The 25,626-nt window shown below is 39.7% G+C and overlaps 1 protein-coding gene across 3 annotated transcripts in view; it reads right to left on the reverse strand.

Annotated features, from left to right (window-relative positions):
* Window positions 1–4,104: 4,104 nt before the first annotated feature.
* LOC129771143 (fl(2)d-associated complex component-like) overlaps window positions 4,105–25,626 on the reverse strand; it is a 39,077-nt gene continuing 17,555 nt past the window's right edge. The window contains exons 4-8 of one of the 3 annotated variants that reach the window (XM_055774551.1): window positions 19,351–20,618; window positions 18,827–19,177; window positions 5,106–5,418; window positions 4,311–5,037; window positions 4,105–4,256 (exon numbers count right to left, since the gene is read on the reverse strand). In XM_055774551.1, the coding sequence (XP_055630526.1) occupies window positions 4,325–5,037; window positions 5,106–5,418; window positions 18,827–19,177; window positions 19,351–20,618 (2,645 nt within the window). In that variant the 3' untranslated portion in view covers window positions 4,105–4,256; window positions 4,311–4,324. Of the gene's footprint in view, window positions 5,038–5,105; window positions 5,419–18,826; window positions 19,178–19,350; window positions 20,619–25,626 lie in introns of all 3 variants that reach the window. The other 2 variants (XM_055774541.1, XM_055774559.1) reach the window with 2 other exon arrangements.

Consider the following 25,626-nt stretch of genomic DNA (forward strand, 5'->3'; position numbering starts at 1 on the left):
ACTGAAAATAATCTGTCAGTTCCTCTGGAAATTTAAAAATACATTCATGTGAAAGAGTTTATTTGAATGTTTTCTATCCATGTAACACTGTGACCAAATATGTTTCAATCAAGTGCTATTAACAGGTGGTTATCGAGTTAGCATAAACCACTGGTGGGCTTCCAGTATCGAGGAAAATGTGGAAATATCTAATCGTTACTGAAAATAATCTGCCAGTTCCTCTGGGAATTTAAAAATACATTTATGTGAAAGAGTTTATTTTAATGTTTTCTATCCATGTAACACTGTGACCAAATACATTTGGTTTTGTGATTTTTCAATCAATCGCAATTAACAGGATAGCTTCTGAAGATTATTCTTCCCCATCAGTAGGATATTTCCGTATCCAATATTGGATGCATAAAACCTTGTGCCTCCAATGTAACGCTCTCGTTTTCGAAGTTCTCCAAATATTCATTCATTCAGAATGAATTCAGAATCAACTTCAAACAAATGATCTCTAAATCAACGATAGTCCTACGTCACCCTTGCGGTTATACCATAGATATAACCCACTTCCTGTTTTTTTTCCTCGATCCAGTCAAACAGTTAAACCTTGAAATCTTCCAGTTTTTTTCAAATACTGTCCAGTTTTATCCAGTTTTTTTATATGTGTGCTTCAGTTTTACCAATTTTATGTGAAATAAATTCACAATGCATAAATATTATCACTCCCTCACCCTTTCTATTCCTTAACCAATTTCGTTTTTTGACATTAATCGCTCAATCGATCGAAGGTGTATTTGCCTTGGATCGATCTTTCTTTTCTTACACTCTCAGTGTTTTTTTTCTTCCTACTCACACTTCCGAATTCAATACGGTTAGTGCGCAGAGTGTGTGGCGCCTACCCAAGCAGCAACGTTCTATATTGTCTTCGAATTTACATACATATTATATGTTGTAGGTCCTCCAAAACATGCTAAAGTTCAGACCAATTGATCTACCATTTCAACAACGACTGTTGCAATGTTCACAACAAGAAACCTAACCCTAAATGGTTCATAAAGCCCGCGTGCTATGCTGACATTGAGTTTATTATATGTTCTAGGTCATCCAATTCATTCAGAAGTTTAGAAGGTCATAGGATCAATGTGCTCCATTGACTTTAATTGATATGAATATTAAACCCAAGTAATCTTGCTTCCGTTTACATCCGTATACATCAATCGACCCTTCAACGAAATAAAAATCCGAAAATCTCATGTGTCACAACATGCGACAAAGATTATTTTTAGGTAACCTAAAAAAGAAAACCTGTACAATTAATTAGACCGGCTGTATATTCTATTATTTATCGCATCTTTCTCAATCGAAATCCATTCTCACAGTTAAAACCTGAGAACTTCTCTACTTCTCTTAAATCAACCGTCCCGTCGATACGTTAATCATAGCTTTATAGAACTCCATTCGCGACGGCGGAGAGTTATCTTTGCGAAACCTGAAAAGATAACCGGAAGAACTCTAAAATCAATCGGACCGGCGTTATATTCCGTTATTCATCTATATTAAATCGCGACGGAGGAGAGTTATCTTTAGGTAACCTGAGAAGGTTACCGAGAGAAATCCTCTTAAACCAATAGAAGTTCCTCGAATATTGTTTCACAGTAATGTTCGAGTGGTGGGAAACGTTATTTTGATCTGTTCGAATGGTTAATTAATGGCTTATTTCGCTATTTTATGAACTACATGCTTCGAAGTAAATTATATTTCTCAAGCACTGGAATAGATAAAAAAAAATGTTTTGAATGTTAGAGGCGAATGAACTGAAAAGTTTAAAACCTCTATAATTCATCACGTTCGTTCGTTTTGAATAACTCAAAGCCGAACTTCTTAAAATAAAACGATTTTTCAGTATCGAGTTTTCTTCCAGTTTTTTTAGGAGCAATCTTCCAGTTTTTTTAGGAGCAATCTTCCACTTTTTTGAAAAATTGTATTGGCAACTCTGCGTGCATGGATGGCCAAATTCGGGAGAGAAATAAGATATAGCGAATTCGTTTTTGTTCAGTTTCAACCCCAGTGCCGCACTAACTGCTGTCAAAACGTTTTTTTATTCACTCAGTTTCGCACTCAGTGTCGCACTAGTTCGCCCCGAAAGCTGTTAGTTTCGCACTGAGATGTTTCACGGGTTGGCACTCGGGTTCACCAATACAACTATACTGAACTGTCAAGTTCCGAATATTGTTTTGGAAAATCTAAAAATAAAGACTATGAAAATGGAAAACCTGCTGCTTTTGCTTTTGTATTATTGGAATCGTAATCCAATTCGGATTCTGATTTTGAAGAGTAGAGTAGACGGCATTAAGCTACGTGTGCTTTCATTGGGAGGTGAAAATAATGATGGATATTCAGGTGGAATAAATTTCAAAATCAAAATTATGAATGAAAATTTACCTTCACGTATCGAATATTTATTTTATGTGATTAAATAAAAGTTTTTTTTCCGATATCGCAGAATATTGAACGAAAACTGTGTCTAATGATGGTTTTATATTATAATAGTAATTATTTGTGGAACAAACAGGAAATGCATCGACAAATGGTTAAGTGAGTGTCAGAACTACATGTGTTAGGTAATCAAACAATATTAAGTAAAAATTTTCATTCAAACTTTTATATGTTTACACTGCACTTGGCCCTTCTGATCTGATGGAGAACAATTTACCTCCCAAGCACTAATATCACCACCAGACGTCGACACTGTACATTTGCCGTCGTAAATATAAACAAATCAGACTATATAACGCACACCAACAAACCACCGCATTCGTGAAACTGAAAACGTTTTTTTATTACAGAGTCAGTTTGGCACTGACTCAGTTTTAAAAACGAATTCGCTAATAGACTTCTGATCTCCGTTCTCTTCTCTTGTGCACATAGTCCACTGCACGAAATCGTTGCCAGCACATTGGCAGTTGAGTTACCCGAAGCTTCAACACAATTTGATCAATCAGTGTGTAAATATACGTAATTTTTGTGCACTGACTGGGGAGAGCATAGAATAAATAGTACAAAATAGAAATCAATATACGTAATTCTGCACAGTGCGTGGATTTGGAGAGCCGTTTGTTTTTCATACTTTCCATACGTTTCTTTTCTGAGATCTAGTCTGTGCATAGCATAGTAGGAGCGTTTCACTTTTTAAATATTAGGTTGTGCAGTGCACGAGGTGCACATATGGACGAGACGCCACTGATTCGCATGTTATTAATATAGTGTAGCGCGTAATTTCTATATCTATTCCGCTAAAATAATAAGCTCAATCTTATCGATCCATATAAATCCTATGCAGCGATCTTTTTTGCCTGCCCAACAGATCACTAATATATATGAACGCTGCAAGTGCCCCACACTGTATGTCGGGATATTTTGCTGCTGCTGCTCGGGTTGTAGTTGTGTCAAGCACCACACATTGCATTTATGATGGGTGGGGAGTGGATTGGATGGGGATAAGGATAGGAATGGACATGGGAATTTAGAAATGCTCCTTTTCCCCGCTGTCGGTCGCGAACACTAATTGAAGCTTCAATTATTTGACATGTGACTTTCGTGGGATCAAATATCGATTGGAACAGCATGCGTAATTGTTTGAAACAAAATAACTGGGCTATTAGTGTGGCAATGGATGTATGGAAAAAATATCATCATCGAATTTCAAAAACCGACCATGTACATTTTGTTTATCTCAAATGGGATACTGTTGTCGGTGGTTCTATTGCCTGGCAAGCAAAAGTCAATTTTGTTTGCGACATATAAACGCGAGTAAACTTGATTTTTGCTAGTGATTTCAGCATACTAACAATGACACCAATGGAGTTATTCGTTGTTCTCGTTCGCGTTTATTCGACTTAAACAAATTTTCGACGTAAGCTAGATATAATTTATTCTGCTCTGAACAGCATTGGGGAGAGGGAACGAGCCAAAAAGTTGGTAGATTAGGAAAATGCAAGGGATAGCATCTGCTTTCTAATATGCTAACAATTCATTCTATGACAACCCAACCCACTTCAGGAAGATTGAATTTTCTTTTAGAACATATCACTAAGAACACATTTTCATTTCCTACTGGATAATAAAACTTTATTTCTGTAATCAAGACATGTCATTTTCAAATACACAACAGGGAAAGAAAAACTTTTTTTACGGATACGATACATTGGAGTTGGTGTGTTCTGAGCGAAGGAAAATTCATTTTCCTTCCGTTCGTAAAATATTTAGCTCTAAAGTATGGATATCATTATTTCAGCAATACCGCAAATAAACAAAACACTTACATGCCGCCGCCGTCTCACTGCACTTCAATTTTCTTCGGTTGAACCGTAGCCATGAAGAGCTTCATAACTGTTTCATGCAATTCCGGATTGGTCGGAGCGGTTTGATGCTCAGTAATACGTTCGTTGCATTCCTGCGGAGGAAAGCCGCACAGTTGGCGTCGAATTTCCAAATCACGACGAGCACTCAGCGCTCGGCTGTGGGGACCTGCTGCATGCAGAATAAGATTGCGGCGAGCTTGGAGCCGTTCGCGCATAGCCACGTGAACAGCTGCCACAGGGTGGAGAATTTTATCCATTTCAGCCAGATTAGTTTCCTGCTCAGTGGCTTCCTTTGAATCATCTATGCCCTCCTCCTTTTTGATGGAATTACCATCTTGTTCTGCTTCCTTACGCGCTTCCTGATCATCTTCATCCAAAATTTCTTTCTTGATTTTCACACCATTTATCATTTGCTCCTCTTCTTCTTTTTTGACTGCCGCCACTTTCTTCCGCTCGGCAGCCGCTTTGAACTCATCGATTTCTTCTCGAAGCTTTTCCTTGGACTCGGTTAGAACCCGTTGTGCATATGCTTCTCCGGCGAGACGGACTGAGATTCCGATGTCCAACAAGATATGATGGGCCTTCCAGCGATTTCGTGCGGAAACAGGTATTGTTTGTTCAGGCTTCAACTTGGCTCGTGTTTCGAGTGTTAGACTTGCCCAATCCACACCAAGAGCATCTCCCAAACCTACAGAATTTTCGGAAAAACGATGTTATAAATAAGAAGCACCATTCATTCACTGCAAACAAACTTACCTTTGAATTTATTTTCCTCCTCCAGCTCTCCATCGGAGATTTCCTCGAAATCCAAATCCATCTCCTCCTTCAGCTCTTTATTAGCGTGCAGTTTTCCGGCTTCCTTTGCATCTTTAGCCTCCTGACCGGATGCTGATGCATCGCCCGAGTGATCCCAATTAGTGTTCGACTGTTGCGATTGCAACGACGATGAGTTTGCAAGCAGTTCATCCGAACCGATATTCGCCGCATCGTTAGCACCTTGGCCCAGAGCATTGGGATCCCCGGAGGAAAGTTTATCCGCGCCAGACGATTCGATCGCTTGGGTTATTTCCTGTTGGGGTGAATTAATTAAGCATTACTGTGGTGTTGACATTCAGCTCTGAATGCTCATCAAAATGAATAACGATCATACTTGTACAATCAAACATATTTTTCAAACAAAATCAGTGCATTATTTTAAACAAAATTATAAACTGAGAAAAGGAACAATGTTTTGGTAGCCGGGAAGCAAGCTTCAGTTCAGCGACATGTGTCAGGAACATGCAGGAACATGAGAAAAAAGAGGTTAATCGCGTCAATGGGATAGTTAAACAGAACACAAACAGAAAAGAAAGGGGTCATGATGTAATTCCTCCAAGAAACTTTTCATGAGTTCATGTACAACATTGAATCGAAAATCTTTTCTGAACTAAACCCATTCCACGCTGATAGGTGAAACAGATAAATTCTAGAAAAAGGAGGGGACTTGTATATTGGCCACTTCAAACATTTGGAATATCTTTTTTTCAGAATTGATCGTCGTTTGATTTCCTCTAACACCGGTATGTCAATTGTTACTGCCTTGAGCAAAATGAACAACATTTGTTACACGTGTTGTAGCATTCTCTTGAAACAAGCATCTTTGTAATCAGCTATTTCAGTACTTGCCTGGCTGTCATGTCAAACGTTAAATGAAACTGAGGGGAATTTCAATGAGTTGTTCGATTGGTATTGAAAAAAAGTAGGTTATATCTGTGATATAACCACAAAGTGGACGTAGAACTACAGTTGGCTTAGCAATCAATAAGTAACAAGTATATAGCTCTTAGACGTTTCATCTTTCGAATAAAGTAATCGTCATATTACTTCATTTAGTCGAAAAGGTTTATTAGCGCTAGCAAGAGGAGTCGATTCCTCCTCGGAACTACCCAGCGCAAATAATACCCCCTCTCCAACCCCCGACAATTGAAATCATCGTTAGATAGCGATAATAGAACTGCTGCTTTCATGAAACAATGCGGCTCCGTTCAGTCCGGTGGCAAAAAAAAAAATGGGATTGGGAGAGGAGCTCATAGTGCTTGGTCATTCTCATGTCCAGGGTGTCGACTCAAAATCGGAAAAAAAATCCCTGATATTCCCTGAGTTTCCAGTAATTTTTCAGAAAAATTCCAGATATAAACTAGTAACCACACTCTCTGCTAGTACTTTAGCTGTACTTCCTAAAACATTTAGATAGTTTAAACAATGAAATTTAAGAACTTCTGTCGATATTTTCCAATTAGACTTGTTCGTGACTTTTGGATAAGTTAAACGACAACTGAGAAGTGTCGTAAAAGATTAAAAAAATGGATTTATTGAAGCTGTTCAAAGTTATCTTGAAGCAATCTTCAACACTAGTGCAAAATGAGTCATTTTCATTTTGATTCGGATCAATTTCATGATTTTTTTACGATTTTAACGAAGTGCTTTATTTTGCAATCTTTCCTTCTGGGCTTTTTTCAAATTTTTATTCGTTTCACCTCCAGAGATTTCGCTTCTGCTTCCCGTAGCAATTCTATTAATTTTGAGTCAATGGTGCAAAAGCTTCTCTCTTTCGACTTCGCTTGTCTTCTAGAAAAGAGAATGGGAATTTCGAGCTCGTAGAATTAAATAGCTCAACATTTTTATTGATGCTATTCTTTCAAAGTGAAGCATAGCAAACTTGTCGCATAGCATAACCGTATACTCCCACATGTTTTCATAAAAATTATTATTAATGGAAGAACCCTCTCAACGTTGAAATCTTAAAGATTTCAACACGAAAGACAGAAGACCATTTTTGGTAAAAAGTTGCGTAAACCTATCCTTTACAAAAATGTTCCAGTTGTTCATTGTTCGGATCATAGTTAACAAACTTGTTGTTTTTGTTGCTAGCAATATAAGTCTGCTGGAGCTCCACTGATACGTCCTAAATTCATCAAATGTCAAAATAGTCAATAGTCAAAAGTTTCTCGAATCGTTTTCCAGCCAAATATTTATCGGAATCATTGACGCAAAGATCAAGGATACATCAACGCTTCAAAAGCTTTGAAACCAGTACTTCGCATCCCAGACGAAATTTCAAGATTTGTTTGTGGTAAAATTTTGGCGAGTTTTTTTGTATCCATCAATCCTTTGATGAATCGTGTAAAATAGCAATCCGAAACTACCCATTTTAAAAATTCTTCTACATTTTAAAAGTTCAGCTGCAGTTAATACCGTCCATCGACACAAACAGAAGTTTGTTCAGATATACAATTCCCAAGTCTTCTTTAAAAGCGCCAAGTATATTTCTGATGCTTGAGAACATCCCAAGAACATTGACGTCATGTAACGATATACCACCTTCTTCTGTTCTTCATCCTAAAATCTGACATTCAGATCCATCTGCAGTCTCTTTGTAGTCTTGTCCAAAGACTCGTCGAAATCAACGACAAATTATAGCTCACAAAGATTCATCGAGCCCAGATTTAGAAATCGGGGCAAAGCCAAACATCATCAAAAATCTCATTTTGTCATACCCTAGTTAGCCCTTTTCAGCTTTCTGGCTGTTATAAAACATTCTTCACGATACAACCATGCTTTCTTCATCAGAGCGGAGATTCGTGATACATAACTGTTTCCGGACACCACAGGATCTCAGCATTGATAGTATGGTTTTCATGCATGAATTTAGCGATAGTTTTTGAAGAAGGAGAAGGAAGGGAATAGGTTAAAGCTTAACTGCAGGTATTGATGCCAAATGCCAGCAAAAACAGCGCGAATGTAAAAGTCGTCTACTTTTGCGCAGTTTACTATATTAAGGCGTCGTGCACAAATTACGTAACACAAAAAATACGGATTCTGAATCCCCTCCTCCCCCCTACGTAACGCAATTTACTATCTCTAATACACAGTAAATAACGCAGCCTCGACCCCCCTCCCTCCCCCGTCTCGCGTTACGTGATTTCTTCAGGACGTCTAAGTAGGGTGGAGAAGTTCACCTACAGGCCGAAGTAAACCTAAAGAGAGTCAAACCAATTAAATACAATCATTAACTTTCTAATTACTCCAATAATCAAAATTCTAATTTACGGAATTTCATTTTTTCCAGATTGGCAACGGCATACCCTGACATTCCCTGATTTTCAAGGTAGTCGACACCCTGATGTCACTTCGAAATCACAACTAAATGGATTCCTTCCTCTTCTTCTTCTTCTTCTTCTTGTATTATATGAGAGACCTTAAACTTTGCAGTTTATTCGTCTCTAGCCCTAAGAAGGGACCTTGGCGACAACTCAATCCAAACTTCTTCTCCACCTGCCTTGACGGAGACACTTTATTGACGGTCGAAGTTTTACAACAAACCGTGTTTGTTTCAGCAAACATCTAACGACATTATTGAAAAAGATTTCCGAGCGGGCACTAGTTTATGAACAGATTTGTAATTTCATTAACCTGTTTCGAAGCAATTGTAGTGAATACGGCTCTCAACATACCAGTTCATTGAACAGGCTATCGCACGTTATGCTGATCCCGCAGAAAGGGTCACATAGCCACCATCGTTCGCGGTTCGAGTAGCATAATGAATTTTGAAATAGAGTTTTTCTTAATCAACCACCGACAAGTGAAGTTCTATCTATATAACTGAAGGGAACCGTTTACAAGGGGAAAATTAACATACAATTTTTAAGCTATTGAAACAAGTTTTCGAGTCAATAATTAATAAGCATTCCTAGACATTTTATTTCTTGAATAAAATGATCTCAATTCACTTCGTTCAGCTGGGAAAGAATTTTTAACGCTCAAAGAGGAATCGATTTCTTCTCGAAAATACCCAGAACAAATGATACCCTCCTCCCAAAAAATTAGAATCATCGATCGATTGTGGCATTCGTCGACAAATGATATTAAAACTCCTGCTTTCATCAAACAATATGGTTTCTTTGATATGGTGGAATACTCTCTACACCATATAATACATTTCATTTTCTCTGTTATCAAATCCATAACCTATGCCACCATTTGTAAAAAATCTGTATCGAGTTGTCATCTACATCTTTGCTAAATGCTCCGCTCGATCCGGTTGCAAAAAAGAAATGGAAATGGGAGAGAAGAACATGGTGTTTGAGCGAGCGAGCGAGACAATCTCCCCATCACTTTCCAATCACAACTAAATGGCTTTTCGAGAAGGCGTCAGCTTCTACAACGATCTGTGTGATTTAATGTTTTGCTTGTTTTAGAAGCAAGATTTAAGCTTTTGAATCAAGTTTTCGGATCAATAAGTGACAATCATATAAATCTTAGACATTTTATCTTTTGATTGAAATGATTTCCTTACAACTTCGTTCAGCCGCCAAAGCGTTATTAAAGTTCAAAACCTTGCACTTCAAGTATCACACTATCGTTTTAGTAACTTTGAATTTACACCCCGGCACAGAAATGAAGGATGTGGTCCTACGTCAAAAAACTCATGAGGTTGTGAACGTTCCAACTTGGTTATAAAGGTAGTTGCTTGCACAGTGTTGCAGTAAATTTAATGCGCGCCCAGTTAGAAAACCAGAAAGATGCTAAATGGCCATCTGTTTGTAGCCAACATAGAAATTCCTAACCTAAAATAAAAACGAAGTGCTTCGTGCGATCCTGCGGCAGTGATTTTGATTGCAAATCGCCAAATCTGGATCGCCAAGCTTCTGGATGAGTATCCAAACATCATTTCTTAGAGGAAACTATCCAATGGAATCATTGGTTACAGGTCATGGCAAATGTTGAACATATGTGCATCAATATTGACTGGATTATATATCTGAAGCGTCAAAGAGACGGACTGAACAGGGATTAGAGCATTTTGTCGCTGTTGTGGCGAAGCTAACTTCGTTCATCATGAAAGGCTGATGAACGGCGTCACCAAGAGTCTGTTTGTGCACCTTAGGCCAGAAGGGAATCCATCAGGAGGAGAGTGATGCCACTGAAAAGGCGACCAAAAAAGTAACAGCATCGAAAATTGGTCCGCTAGAGGCATCGGAGCAGCCGCCACACACACATACACGCGCGCAATTCTTTTCGTTTGGTGGTTATCGAGTTGGCATTAACCACTGGCGGGCATCGAGCATCCAGAAGAATCCGGAAAGATGTTATCGTTGCTGAAAAATAATCTACCAGTACCCCTTGGAATTGAAAATTACATTCAAGCGAAAGAGTTTATTTTAATGTTTTCTATCCATATAATACTGCGATCAAATGCATTTCGTTTTGTGATTTTTCAGTCAAGTACAATTAGCAGGAAAGCTGCTGAAGATTATTCTTTCTCATCAGTAGAATATTTTCGTATCCACTATTGGATGCATAAAACCTTGTGCCTCCAAAGTAACGCTCTCGTTTTTGAAGTCCCCCAAATATTCATTTATAAATTCATTCAGAATGGATTTGGATTCAACTTCAAACAAATGATCACTAAATCAACGATAGTCCTATATCAACCTTGCGGTTATATCGCAGATATAACCCACTTCCAGTTTTTTGCTTGGTGCGAACCATTTTTCATGTTCGTTCCATACTTTATTTATTTATTTATTTAACTATTTATCAACAGGTTGACATTGAACCCTAATGATACTAACTACTTAACTAATTGTCTTAAACTAATAACGTTTGAGCTTGTCTAAGACGATTTTTTATTCTGTTCCTTGATATATGAAAATCGATGTTTTCAAAATGGCGATTGAATGTTCGAGCCATGCTAGCAACAGGCTCATGGTGAGAGTAATTAGTTCGTGCAGTTGGAAGGCGGAGAAATTCGTGGTTACGCAGATTTCTCCTTCTGACGTTGAAATTAATGCAACTTAACAATCCAGAACAGTCGATGTTGGCTTGGATGAGATCGTAAACGAAAACAACTCTAGCTGTGTTACATCGCACGCATAACTGATCCAAACCCAGGAGCTTACAACGATCTTCATATCTTGGAAGGTTTTGAGGGTCATTCCAATGGAGACGACGCAGTGCATAACGGACAAATTTACGCTGCACAGACTCCACTCTTTGTATGTTATTGTGGTAATATGGAGCCCAGACGACCGAAGCGTACTCCAAAATCGAGCGAACCAGAGAGCAATATAAAACCTTAAGGCATTGTATGTCCGTAAAGTGTTTAGTAGTGCGGAAAATGAATCCAAGAGCCTTGGAAGCCTTTGAGACTGCGTATGCGATATGTTCGCTGAACGTGATCTTCGAATCTAAAATAATTCCCAGGTCTTTTGTACATGTGACTCTGTTGAGTATCGATCCGAAAATCTCATAATCGTACTGTATCGTTGTGTGTTTGCGAGAAAAAGAGATGACAGAGCATTTTGATGAGTTCAGCGACATACAATTTGCTTCACACCAGCTGGCAATGATTTCTAACTGTCGCTGTAGAAAAGTCGCATCATCACGGTTATTTACACGCACGAAGAGTTTGAAGTCATCAGCATATGAAAGCTTCATACATTTGAGAACAGAATTGACATCGTTCGGTAGTAAAATAGAAACTGAAGCACAATTTTGACTTCGTCACCTCCGATGCAACCTCTGACTTTCGAAGTGTGACAACGAAATCACCCGCTTTATCCTGAATGTCGCCGCAAGAAACACGATATATCAGATCTTGATTCATTGCGTGTTCTGGAGCGTCTGGCTAGACCTCGTTCTCCCATAAACGGCAACCATAAAGGCAGCATAGGTTGATTCATCGTACCATATGCGATGAGTGCAATAAAAGTTTAGGCATCACGGAGCTGATCTTCGTGAAAATGACGAAGGTCGGGGAAAAAATGATTTTTCGGACCGCCGGTTAACTTTGAAAAATCATATCTCAAAAGCGAAAAAAGCCTCTGATATTGAGATATGTTATGTAAAAAATCCTCAGCTTTCGAAAAAAAAATATGAAAAATATAGCGCCCTAGTCCAAAGCAATGAAAGCAATAAAGAAAAACGACTACAACCAATAATTACGGAAATAAAATTCATTTTTAAGTAAAAGGCGTTGGCTTCAATTTGATATATCGATAATTTAGATCAGTTCAGTGGTTCAAAAGTTATGAATTTTTGAAAAAAGTCATTTTTGGGAAAAATGGATTTTTCGGACCACCCTCAAATGGAAATAGGCACCCTAATAAAAAAAATTAAAAAATCAGGTCTAATTTTTTGCGATAAAGAACAAAATTACCATTTTTGACGAGAATATGTAGTATTACTTCTGCGACGGAATGAAAAATAACCATGACAACGTTAGCAAGCATTTTATAGACAAACCTGAACCTTATCGTGTTGGCACTCCTCATTCCTTTTTTCTCACTATATTTATTAATTTACAAAGATGCTACATCCCATGAAAAGATTGGATCTTATTCACATTATTGTTCCGCCAATGAACCCGGTCCATAGCTGCAGTTCTCCAATTCCCGGCCGCGCCGATTCTGGCCAAGCCCTGCTCCACCAGGTCCACCCACCTCGCTCGCTGGGCATCTCTTCTTGTTGTTCCCACTGGATTCGATGCGAACAATATCTATGCAGGGATGCTGTCCGACAATCTTGAAACATGCTCTGCTCATCACACTCGTCCAGCCTTGGCGCTTTTCTGGAGTTGCGCCAGTTCGTGGTTCATTTTCCTTCTCCTTACTCCGTTTTCCTGTACACCACTCTATATTGTTCTGAGTATTCGGCGTTCGAAAACACCAAGTATTTGTGAGTCCTCTTCGAGTATCGTGCCCATAGAGAACAAGCGGTCGAATCAGAGATTTGTACATGATACACGCCATAGGGGGTCGGAGTTCGTTTGACCTTAAGGATTTGCGGAGCCCATAGTAGGTGCGACTTCCGTTGATTATGCGTCTTCGAATTTCCCGACTGTTGTTGTCGTTAGTTGGTAGACAAATTTCTCTACCACCTCGAGCTCGTCATGTAAATCGATGAGCACAACATTACTACCAAGAACAATTCGGTTACGATCAGTCCCTTCTACTAGCATGTATTTGGCCTTAGACGCATTAATCCCAAGCCTAGTAAGCGATGTTTCGTTTTTGAGTCGGGTATACAAGTCTGCTATCGTCGCGCATGTGTTCTTCCGATTATGTCCACGTCATCGACGAAGAAGATAAACAGACTAGACTTGTTGAAAATTGTGCCCTGCATGTTGAAGCCCACTCTCCGCATAACACCTTCCAGCGCCACGTTGTAGGCAGACAGGAGAGTTCGTCGTCTTGTCGAAGTCCCCTCTGAGTCTTAAACGATTCCGACAGACCGCTTAAGATCCGCACACCGTTTATCGCTGTATGAATCAGTCTTGTCAGCTTTCGGGAAAAGCCGTGTTCGTCCGTGATTCCCCATAGCTGTCGTCGGTCGATGTGCCCTTGAAATCGACGACGATGTAGTGCGTCGGGACCTGATACTCGTGCAGGGTGTCGACTCAAAATCCGAAAATGAATTCCCTGATATTTCCTAATTTTTCAGTAATTTTTCAGAAAAATTCCAGGTTTCTTTAAAAGTACTTTAGCTTTGGCTCCTAAAACATATAGTTAGCTTAAACAATGAAATGTAAGAACGTCTGTCGATATTTTGTAACAAATGAATTGCTTGTGATTTTAATTGAGTTTAACGACGACAACTGATAAGGGTCCTAAAAGATTTTAAAAAATGGATTTACTAATACAGTTCAAAGTTTTCATGAAGGAGTCTCAAATACTAGTACGGAATGAGACATTTTCATTTTGATTTGGATCAATTTCATGCAACTGTTACGATTTTAACGAACTGCTTTATCACGCAATCTTTCGGCTTCCTTCTGTTCGTTTTCCAAAATTTTCCCCGTTTTACCTCCAGAGATTCCACTTCTGTTTCCTATAGCCGTTTTATCAACTTTGATTCATATGACGATAAAGAGAGCTCAACATCTTTATTGATGCTATCCTTCTAAAGTTAAGTATAGCATCATAAACTTGTCGCATAGCACAACAACTAATGGAAAAGCCCTCTCAACGTTGGGGTTTCTAATGAGAGACAGAAGACCGCTTTGGGTTGGAGCTCAACTGATACGACCAAAATCCGTCAAATATCAAAAAGTAAATAGTCAAATGCTTCTCGTATTGTTTCCCCTCCATTTTTTATCGGAATCAATGATGGAAAGATTTTGGCGATTTTTTTTAATCCTTTGATGAACCATGTAAAATATGCAATTCAAAGCTACCAAAAGAGCTTTTTATACTTTTCATTTGGTAAAACCAGTTGCAGCTCGCGTAATATGACCAATTCACGTTTATACTGTCCATCGACACAAAAGGAAGTTTGTTCAAATATATAATTCCTATGCCTTCTGCAAAAGCTGCATGTCCTGATGCTTGAGAATGTCCCAAGAAAATTGACGTCATGTAAATATTTACAAAATCTTTGTCATTTTCATCCCAAAATCTGACATTCAGATCCATCTATATCCTGTTTCCAGGCACCACAGGAGCTCAGCTTTCATAGTATGATTTTCAAGCATTAATTTATCGATAGTTTTCGAAGAAAAGGAAAGGAATTGGTTGAAGCTGATCGGCAGATACTGATGCCAAAAATGCCAGTAAAACATCGCGGATGTGAAAGCCGTCTACTTTTACGCTGTTTACCCTTCGGAAGGACTAAGTTCACCCTGAGAGAGAGGAGCCAGCTCGCGTTTGTTGTGATCACCCTTATGTCAGCGCGAACCAGTCACGGTGAACCAAGGGGAAGTATTGAAATATGTAGAAAATTTCAACATGACATTTTTTTGCAAGACGTTTTATGTGAAAATAATGTTGACGTCGGACTACATCTTTCATTTCTATACTGGGGTGTGAGTTCAAAGCTTCGAGAACGAGAGTGTTACATTGGAGAAACAGGATTTTGAGCAAACCCTTTTCGCCGGTTGAAAGAAATGGTATGATAACCGCTTCATTCGAAAGATAAAATGTCTACGCGTTATATGTATGTTACTTATTGATGCAAAAACTTTTTTCAATAGCTCAAAAATTGTTTTGGAAGCAAGCTATTGAAATCACAAAAATCTGTATATAAGTAGGTGCCAGCTCCACTCAATTATAATTGTACAGCGGTTAGATCATTTTGGAACAGTTACTGCTGCAAAAAAAACAAACTTGCTGCTGTGAAGAAGGCGACCAGCAAGAAGAAAGCTGCTGCTACTGTTGGTGTGGCTGCCCGAAAGCAAAAGTCAAACAAATCCTCAAAAATCGTTGCATGCAAGCCGAAAACGCCGAGCTCATAAAAATCAGTAGCAGCTTCGAAAAAACCACACATAACGCACAACACGAGAGAAAACAAGATAGTGTTTTCAGCAAATCAAATCCAGTTCTTTTCAGAAAGAGTTTATCAAATACTGCGGTCAAATACATTCTTTTTGTAATTTCTTCGATCAAGTGCGATCAACGTAAGATTACATCTTTCGAGCACTTATTAGGAGTACAATGAATCTTGAGAAAGACAATTCATTCCTGCTCGACACTCGCACAAAAAATGTTCACTCATCAATGTCACAAACAGGAAGTGGGTGTTGTGAGGGAGGGCAGAGTGAGCGCAACATTTATGCAGACTGATTGGAAGCGACAGATATGTTGTATATGGGAAATGGTATACAAATTATATCACACATAAAGGGGAGAAAGAATCTTGATCCTTTTAGTCTTTTGGACAAGACTATTGGTTCACCTTCACTATCGGTCAATTCGATTGGATCTTCAGTGATACTATTGCCTTGATTTAACCTGCATGTCAAATTTGAATATTGCATATGAATGGTCCATCAGTGATATCATATCAGGAATATCATGGCAAAGATGATGAGAGACTGGTAGTATAATTCTCATCTTCATCCGAATGCCTGTTAAAAATGCAGACACAGCATCCTTTTTAGTCAACCTAGTATTATTTCCATCGGACACAAACAAAATTCCCTCAAAATGCACCTGAAAGAAATCAATGTTGGCTATTTTCATTGGAAGATTAGCTCTTATTTTTTGTATTCCACAGACACACTGGTTTTTTTTACGCGGGGGATACGTATCTCGTAAAAAAAAACGCGTTAATTGGAAAATCCGCGTAAAAAAAACGCGTTAATTGGAAAATCCGCGTGGAAAAAACCTGGGTGTACGCTGCATATTCAAATTGCATCGGAGATAGACAATCATCGCCCACATTGCAAAAAGCGATTCGTCGAGCTTGCAGCAATAGATCAATCTGAAACCAGTGAATGAATACAAGAATTCGCGAAAACTGAATAAACGATCAGGAAAAGTCACTAATGGGCCCAAAACACCCATAAATTCACACAAGATCTCCACCGACAAACAAATCATAAAAGTCAGTTTGCTTCTAATTTTGGATTTTGTTTTAGAAATCATCGAAATAATTCTTTAGGACAACTATATCGAAATTATCAAAAGTAAAAAATGTTTGAATGGGCCGATGCCGCTAGAAGCCATGATGTGGGCTGACCTGGTACATCTTTTATTATTTCCTACATGATCAATGTTCAAATTTTTACCCCCCATATATTCCTGTTAGACGCAGTCCTATGTCAAAAATCAAATCGGGGATAAAACGCACAAAAGTACTCACTAACAAAGGTTCACGTCAAGTTTGAACACTTTTCTCATAAATGAATGACAACAACTTGCTTGATTGAAATTGTCAGTTTGGAATTTTCTTGATGAGAATGCGTAAAAAGAATAAGAAGAAAACAAACTATCTGTCATTCAGCTGGCTCCTCTCTCTCAGAGTTCACCTACAGGCAAAAGCAAACAACATATACTGAAAACCTACAGAGTCAAACTAGTCAAATATAACATTTTTGGTATCATTAAATGTCTAATTACTGCAATAATAAAAATTTTAATTGAAGGAATTTCATTTTTTTCCGGATTGGTGACGAAATTCTCTGATATTCCCTGACTTTCCCTGACATTATTTGAACTCCCTGATATTCCCTGATTTTCAAGGTAATCGACACCCTGTCGCGACACTTTTGGATGATCTGCCACAGTGTAAAAAACTGATCGGTTGTCGTTGTTCACTGCAACGGTGTAGTCCTCATCAACGCCGTCGTCTGTGCGCTGTTCAGAAGTTCATCGTAGTGCTGCTTCCACCTTTCGATCATCTCGCCTTCGTTCGTCAAGATGCCTCCTACCTTGTTCCTGCACATTTCGGCTCGCGACACTCTCTCTCTCTCTTCCAGGCGGCGCTTTTTTGCCGAAAGAGATGTGTTTACTACCTTCGCTTCAGTCTGTATCGTTCTGCGTTTTGTTGAGTCGCTCGTTGGAGCATGGCTGCGCTTACTGCCTCCTTCTCGTTCAAGAGCGCTAGGCACTCGTCGTCAAACCATTCGTTCCGTTGTCCTCGTTGTTCATACCCGATGACGGTCTCTGCTATGCTGCTAATTGCTGTTTTCAATGTGTTCCAGCATTCATCGAGGGAAGCCGCATCCAATTCGTCTACCCCGGCAATCCAACTTCAAGACGTTGCGCGTATGTTGCATCAACATTCGGTTCCTGCAGTCGTCGTAGGTGGTACCGTGGTGAGCACTGATGTTATTGATGATTGACAGTTCAGAATGCAGTTTGACCATCGCCGGGTAGTGGTTAGAATCGATGTTAGCATCACGATTCCGTTTGCTGAGGTGATCTCCAGATGTAACGATATTGGAAGCTGTGCTGGAAGAAGGTGCTGCGTATGGCCATGTTCTTAGAGCATTTCAAATCATCGATGACGATATTAATGTCGTGTTTTGGACAGCGATCGTATTCACGCTCTAACTGTGCGTAGAATTCTTTATCGCTTTCGGTGCTACTTAGATGGGGGCTCTGGACATTGATGATGCTAATGTTAAAGAAGTGATCTCGCATCCTCAATCTGTACATTCTTTCGTAGATTGACCACTCACCCGCTTTGTGAGTAGCTATATCTCACTAGCTTCAAGATGTCTTTGCGCTCAACATTGTTGTAAATCATTCAAACCCTCATCCTTCACAATAAGCTCCGAAAATGATTTTTTTTCGCTGCGTTTATAAATGTTTTTTGGTCATCTTGCGAGGAACCTATGAATCAAAGATTCACATAATCTCGGGTAGTTTGAGATGCTTCTATTCCGCAGAAAATATTCTAGAAGATTGCTTCAACATTTTTAACATAACTAATCGATATCAAGAAATGGAATAGACGAAAATTGCGATTTTTTGGAAGTCAAATTTGTCATGGAAAGTACTTCTTTGGGTTCTGTATCTGACAATGTACATCAACTAACATCACATCAAACGAACTGCTTGAAATTATTGAGGGATACAAAAAGTTTGTGTTTACGAACAAAGAAAATTAGAAAAAAAACCAGGCCGATGCGCGTCGCACGAAAGGAAAAGTAAAAAACGAGATCACCAAAGCAAAACAAAATTGGAATAAAGGGGTAACTTTGCATTGCTTACTCCGGCAGCGATTCGTAGCGACGTTCCGCTGTCATCGACATTCGCGTAAAGATCGGGGAGCGGACCTCCGATACACCCATCGTAAGATTTGTATCTAGCCTTAGATAAAAAAGGACGCCGAGGGGGAAATGATTGTTGCTGCTGCTGCTGTTGTTGCTGTTGCTGCTGCTGGTGCTGTTGGAACTGATGTGGATGATTTTGTAAAACTTGCGACGGAATCATCATTGATGATGATGAACCATATACTGCTCCAGACGACGTTACGGTCGCTGAGGCGGTACAAGAATTGTCCATCTCATTTAAAGTCCCATTACCTTTGGCAGATACGATGCAGCTATTAACATCATCCTCCTAATGCATGTGCCAAGCATGTCATAGTAGCGAGGAAGCGAAAAGAAATCATATTTAGGTATGGTCAACGTTGCTTCATCTAGGGCACACTGTTCATAATCCATTCGGAAGGAATGGATCGAAAAATGATCGATAATTGAGCTGTAACATAAACGGTGATAGAAACCACTCACCTCCTCTCTCGTCAGGATATCATCCGGGTCATCACTGATTTCGCTCAGGTTATCCTCTTCCAGAGGTTCCGCTATGGGTTCGGGAGCTTTCTCAGATTCAACAACAGCATCAACGGGAGCGGTAGCCTCAGTTGTTGTTTCACTCTTTGGTTCGATGGGTGCTGGAGAATCCATCGGTTCATCCCATTCTGCGGGGCCCACGAGTGAGGAAATTGCATGTTCACCCATTCGAGCGACAGCAGAGGGGTTGTCCGAAGATTTGAATGGTGGAGCTCCATCTTGGCCAGATGCGATTTGTTCGGAAATTGATAAATTTACTTCTTTTTGATTGATCGATGGTACCGTTGCATTTTGTTGTTGGGCATTGGGACTTCTGGGGGCAGACGCAGAGCGACTTGTCCCCGGTTGTTGTTGGTTTGGTCCGAGAGATCCTTGATGTTGGTGCTGAACAGATAGATTTTGCTGTGTGCGATTGAGACTATATTTATTCCCAAAGCGACCGGGACCCAAATGAGGTTTACGACCATGATGAAACATTGACGTGTGTCCCTGGTGCCCTTGGCGACGAAACATTGGACGATCATTATTACCACCGCCACCACCACCGCCTTCGCCAAGTCTTCCAGCCAATTTATGACGCGGTGCAAATTCCAGATCTTCTTTCGGTTTTCCATGCCATGTTGAGGGTTGACCCTGCTCCGAATGTCCCGGTGGCCAACGACGATTTCCCCCGTGATTATGTGTATGTTGCCCAGCTCCAGCCGCCGGATGATCGTCATGGTCCCACTGTCGGTCCTTGTATTTCCAATCGCCACCGCGTTCCTTCTCATTAGCCCATCCATCTGATCCATCTTTCCAATGCGGTTCCTCCCAGTTTCTAGAAGAACTTGGATACGGTTCATGATCGTGACTGTGACTGTGTGGAGGAGGCCCATGATCACGATCCCAGTCTCGACCTCCGTGTTCTTCGCGTCTGTCGTAAACACGATGCGAGGGTGCACGATCTGGTTCTCGTTCACGCTCCCAATCCCTCTCGGGTTCCCGTCTCGGGAGCGGATCATCCGGATACTCAGCTCGAGCGTAATCACGACGATCCCTTTCGTAGCCGCTGCCGCGTTCGTTCTCTCGGTATTCTCTAGTTTCCCGTACCGGTACAACTGGAGCGTGACGTTCATATGGGCTATCACGTGAACGCGCCCCGCGGACAATCGGGGCAACATATTCTCTTTCTCTCGAGCGACTGCGACGGTCATGATGATCGATATATCCTGGAATGGAATAAGGTCTAGTGTCAGTTATTGATGATTCTGAAACATTCATCCGAATTTCATTCACTCGAAAATAATTAAGTACCCTGTCGTTAACGGAGCATGTGGAGAACCAGGGCGCACTCCACAGTATCATCCAGGGGTGCCATCAAGGGGGTCACTCATGCAGTGGACCTTCTTTACCGCGCAACTCGTGGTACTTCAATGAATGATCCAAATAATTAAAAAAACGGGTTCCGGCAGCCTCTCTTTGTCGAAAAAAAAAACATTCATAGAGATCGACTCTGTGAGTGCAGGAGAGTATGTAGTACTGAGCGTCACACCTGCTCCTCTTCCATCCTCAACACTCCGACTCGTTGTGAATCGCCAGACGATGAGAGGGACGATAGTAACGTCAGTTATGCTCTCGTTTTCTAACGTTTCTCGTTTACATCCCAGTACAGATGCAGAAATGATTGAGTGCCAAAAATACAGAAGCGCTCTCCACCAGACAGCATGCAACGCGGTGCATCCAACGAATAAAATTGTATCACTATGTGCGATATCAATCTTCCGTTCTTCCTTTGTATCGAACAAAACAGCTGTGGCTCACATCAACATTGAGAAAGACTGCTGTCTGCTAGCTGGAGCAAGACTATGGTTTGAATTATAGGAACTTTCGTCATTGAGAAAGACCCTTTGGAAAACAGCACGGTCGTCTTGTCGCTAGTTGAATGACTAGCGAACCGTGAAAGCGGTGAAATTAGCCGCAATCGTTACGTAACAAAATTCTGCCTCCTATATGCTTGAGAAGCTGGCTTCGATTCTGGGACGGAATGAGGTATGTTTCATGAGCCAGGATGTAATGGGCTTTCTTATTCCATCTTTCATCGCAAGATAAAGCTAGGGCACATTGATCATGCTGAAGCAATTGTATACAGTGGTCCAACGTACGTTCCGATGGCTCCTTTTCCCCGCGAGTTAGCAGGTGAGCATTATTTTTTTCTGTATTTTTATTCTGTTTGCTCGAAATTCTATGAACTAGTCGAGAATTACTGGAGAATTAATCAAGAAAATTTAACCAAATTTGGCATGTGGAGGTTCTAGGGTGCTGTAAATGACTCTATGGTAGTAAGATACTCCTCCCCCCTCCATGTGTATGGTGCTGCCATACACACAAATTTCTGTATAACTCGAGAATTAATCAAACAATTCAAACCAAATTTGGCATGTGGAGGTTTTAGAGTGCAATAAATGTCACTCATGACACTCCTCCCCGCTCTTTAGTGGGGGGGGGGGGGGTTTGAGTAGGGTTTCTGTCATACAAATGAAGCATAAGTGTCTGCATAACTCATCAAGCAAACAGAACCACATTTGGCATGTGGAGGTTTTAGGAGACAAGAAACTTTTCTTAAGTGGTTTAACATTCTTCCCCCTCTACATGGGTTGCGCTGAATAACTCGAGAACTAATCAAGCAAATGGAATCAAACTTGGCATATAGCGGTTTTAGAGATCGATAAACGTTTCTATGGTGGTTCGACGCTCTTCCCCTCTCTCTAAGGGGAAGGCTGCCATACAAATGAAGCACTAATAAAGCAAATGGACCCAAATTTGGGATGTGAGGGTACGAGAAATGTTTCTATGATGGTATGACACCCCTCCCTTCTCTGGAATGGAGAGGGGGTTCCATAAAAACAATACACATATTCCAACCAAACATGACAATTGAAAATGTTCGGAAAACATTGAAGGAAAATGAGACAATTCGAAAAATTCAATTCGCATGTGTTATATATTGACATATTGACGAGCGTTGTTAGTCCATTTGATGTTTGCGGTAACGAAATTGATCTTCGTTCGAAAGTGGAAATGGATTTTAATGTGATAAAACGCACTCCTATATCGTTTTCTATGTATATAAAAAAATGGATCGCAGAATGTGTTGATAAGAGCAAAACTCAAGAAAGGAATTGTCCGATTTAGGTCTGTTCATTCTATCATATTTTCTGTATCAAACATTTATTCCATGTAACGGAGAAACATGTTATTTGCAAGTGGATGGAAAATCTTGCACGAGAATTGTGTCTGAAAACAATTTGATATTATAATGTCGAGTTTCGGTGGAAGTACTGAAATTTTATCGTAAAAATTATAGGAGGTTGTGTTCAAGACACGACCGCATTGTTGACGTAGAACTACGCTGTGGTTTAATTCAAGTCGCTTGTTTATAATTGCGGATATTATTTTATTATGCAACGAAAATTTTGAAATAACCATTCTACCAGTTTGGTCACCCTGAAAAGTTTTTTTTATTGTAGAATCATTTGACGATAATTGTTTGATGATTCATTCTTGTGCTCGCAGAACAATACTTGCTCGAGATAAGCGCAGCTATCATCCTTAGTAGAGAATGTTTTGCTACTGGCAAACGAAACCAAATCACATGCAAAATTCTATAACGACATTTACTTTCTTGATGATTAAATCAACGAAATAAACTCTATCTGTTAATCTCAACAACCTTGAAAAGAGTAGCACTGCTTCATTATGATCAAGATTAGCGCAAATGCAATCCTAATTGAAAGCAGTTTTGTGACTGGCACGCGAGCCCAAATAAATTAATAACTTAATATAACTTATTGCATAATTTGGTATTCCCCAAATAATTTTTTGGTGAACAACCTTAACACCTGCAATGTTAACTGCTTGGAAGTTAACAAGGAAGAACAAGCGATATTCATTGCTTTGAATACAAAACGATACTGAAAGTTTGCCTTCCTTCCTTGCTTGAAACATTAAACTTCTTCAGTTCATTCGTCTCTAACCTTCAAAAAGGCCCTTGAGAACCTTACTTTATCCATCATATTACTCCTCCACCCTCATTGCCTTGAGAAAGGCATTCGATCCTTCGCCATCCAGCTCGCCCAGCAACGATGTTGTTAAGTTGATTTCCTCACGAAGAATGAAAGTTTGCCTCAGCCAGATCCACTGTTTATACTCTAGGAAGATATTTCTTCGCTCTTCTTCTTTTTCTTTGTTCACGGAGACTTTACATCTTACGACTCCCCCTTCGTTGCTCGCCGATAAGTTGCTCGTTATTGACAGCTCTGTTCGGGAAAGCACACAAATGGACAGAACAAATGTATGAGAAAATGGAAATGCTTCCAATTTTCATCAATTTAAACCATATACAGACTATGGGATTGTAATGTATAGCATATAAAGTATAAATCTTAGGGAATTTCCGATTCGTTTGGTATATAAATCGCCAAAATCCGTTCGCGGCAAAAATAGTTATTAACGTTAACTTTATTTCATAAAAACTTGACCTGTTTTCTGATTTGGCACCCTTAATGAAAGACGTAGTTCTACGTCAAAAAATGATTTTAAAGGGTAGATTAGAAGATCAATCAATGAACAATTCTGCGTTAGGACCCACGAAGGTGCGCTTAGTAAGAAAACGTGGATGTGATAACGAAACATAAATTTTTTGGCGGGACGAAGTTTGCCTAGTTTGCCAGCTAGTACCTAATAAAAGCTAAAATATTCCCCTTTATTCCGCGCGGCGAATGACGGGAGATAGCAAATTTTCTCTCTGTATTGTGAAAGCCACCTTACTTTTCAGCTCCTATTTTATTCCCGAGTCGATAACATATGAGGACACGACTTCAAATCTCACCGAATTGCGTGACTATAGATTGTCACCTATAGTCACGCAATTCGCCTGCAGGAATACCAAGTCACGGTATTCCTGCAGGCGAATTGTCATCTCATGTCACTCGCCGCACGGAATCAAGGAGATTACGAAGAATTCCCAAACGTCTTTGATTTTGTGCACATATTATGTTGGCGTTACGTAACTCAAGGCGGAAGAGGATTGGTGTTGCGTTACTTATTGTCACATGGGGTGGGAGGGGGTACAAAATCCGCATTTTTAGCGTTACGTAATTTGTGTACCACGCATTTTAGAAATCAAGATAATGGGCCTGATTTCGAACGTCACTTCACGGTGAAAACGAAATGATTTGTATACAATTTATATACCCTTCATTTCGTTTTCACCGTGAAATGACGTTCGTAATCAAGCCCAATGTAGTTCTTGTTCGAACTTCACGTGTTACAAATTGCATATAGTTTCTAAAATGTTTTCCACAGGAAAATACCAGGGTCACAAACCAAAACAAACGTATTATCTGAAGGTATACAACAAGTAAACCAAACAACTCGGAAAATCATGACAATTGCACCGATAGTTTTCACTCGGTCTATCGACGATAACGACTTTGCTCGGTATCTATAATAGAAAAATTCTTATCGACTCCATTTATATGATAAGGCCCATTATACCGTAGCGTGATTTTATAGAATCTACCCGAATTCCGTTAACTCGATGAAGAAACTCAATACATAAGATTTATTCAAATCCATGATATAACGTGAAGTAACCTAGAAATATGGAATTTGTTTAAGTTAGTAGTACACTATGAAAACAAGAAATTTTTTTAAAAAAATCTGGCCTAAAATATTCTCTGTCTACTTTACTGTAGTTTTTGTCCCAGGTTTGTCCGATGCTCCGTTCCAAAGTTACAAGCCAATTAGTGGACCTATGTCTTTGCGCAAGAAGCGTGGATCCAAAATTCAACCCATTCACGCCAATATTTTTTCATTCTACAGAAATCGTTATCGATTGCTGAATGTCAAAATAAAACGTATGTCCAAGGCAGCAAATGTGTTTGTGAACGAATAAAAAAAAACAGGAAGTGGGTTATATCTATGGTATAACCGCAAGGGTGACGTAGGACTATCGTTGATTTAGAGATCATTTGTATGAAGTTGAATCTGAATTCATTCTGAATGAATGAATATTTGGAGAACTTCGAAAACGAGAGCGTTACGTTGGAGGCACAAGGTTTTATGCATCCAATATAGGATACGGAAATATCCTACTGATGGGGAAGAATAATCTTCAGAAGCTATCCTGTTGATTGCGATTGATTGAAAAATCACAAAACCTAATGTATTTGGTCA

Source organism: Toxorhynchites rutilus, chromosome 1 (genome assembly GCF_029784135.1).
Source record: "Toxorhynchites rutilus septentrionalis strain SRP chromosome 1, ASM2978413v1, whole genome shotgun sequence".
Lineage (NCBI taxonomy): Eukaryota > Metazoa > Arthropoda > Insecta > Diptera > Culicidae > Toxorhynchites > Toxorhynchites rutilus.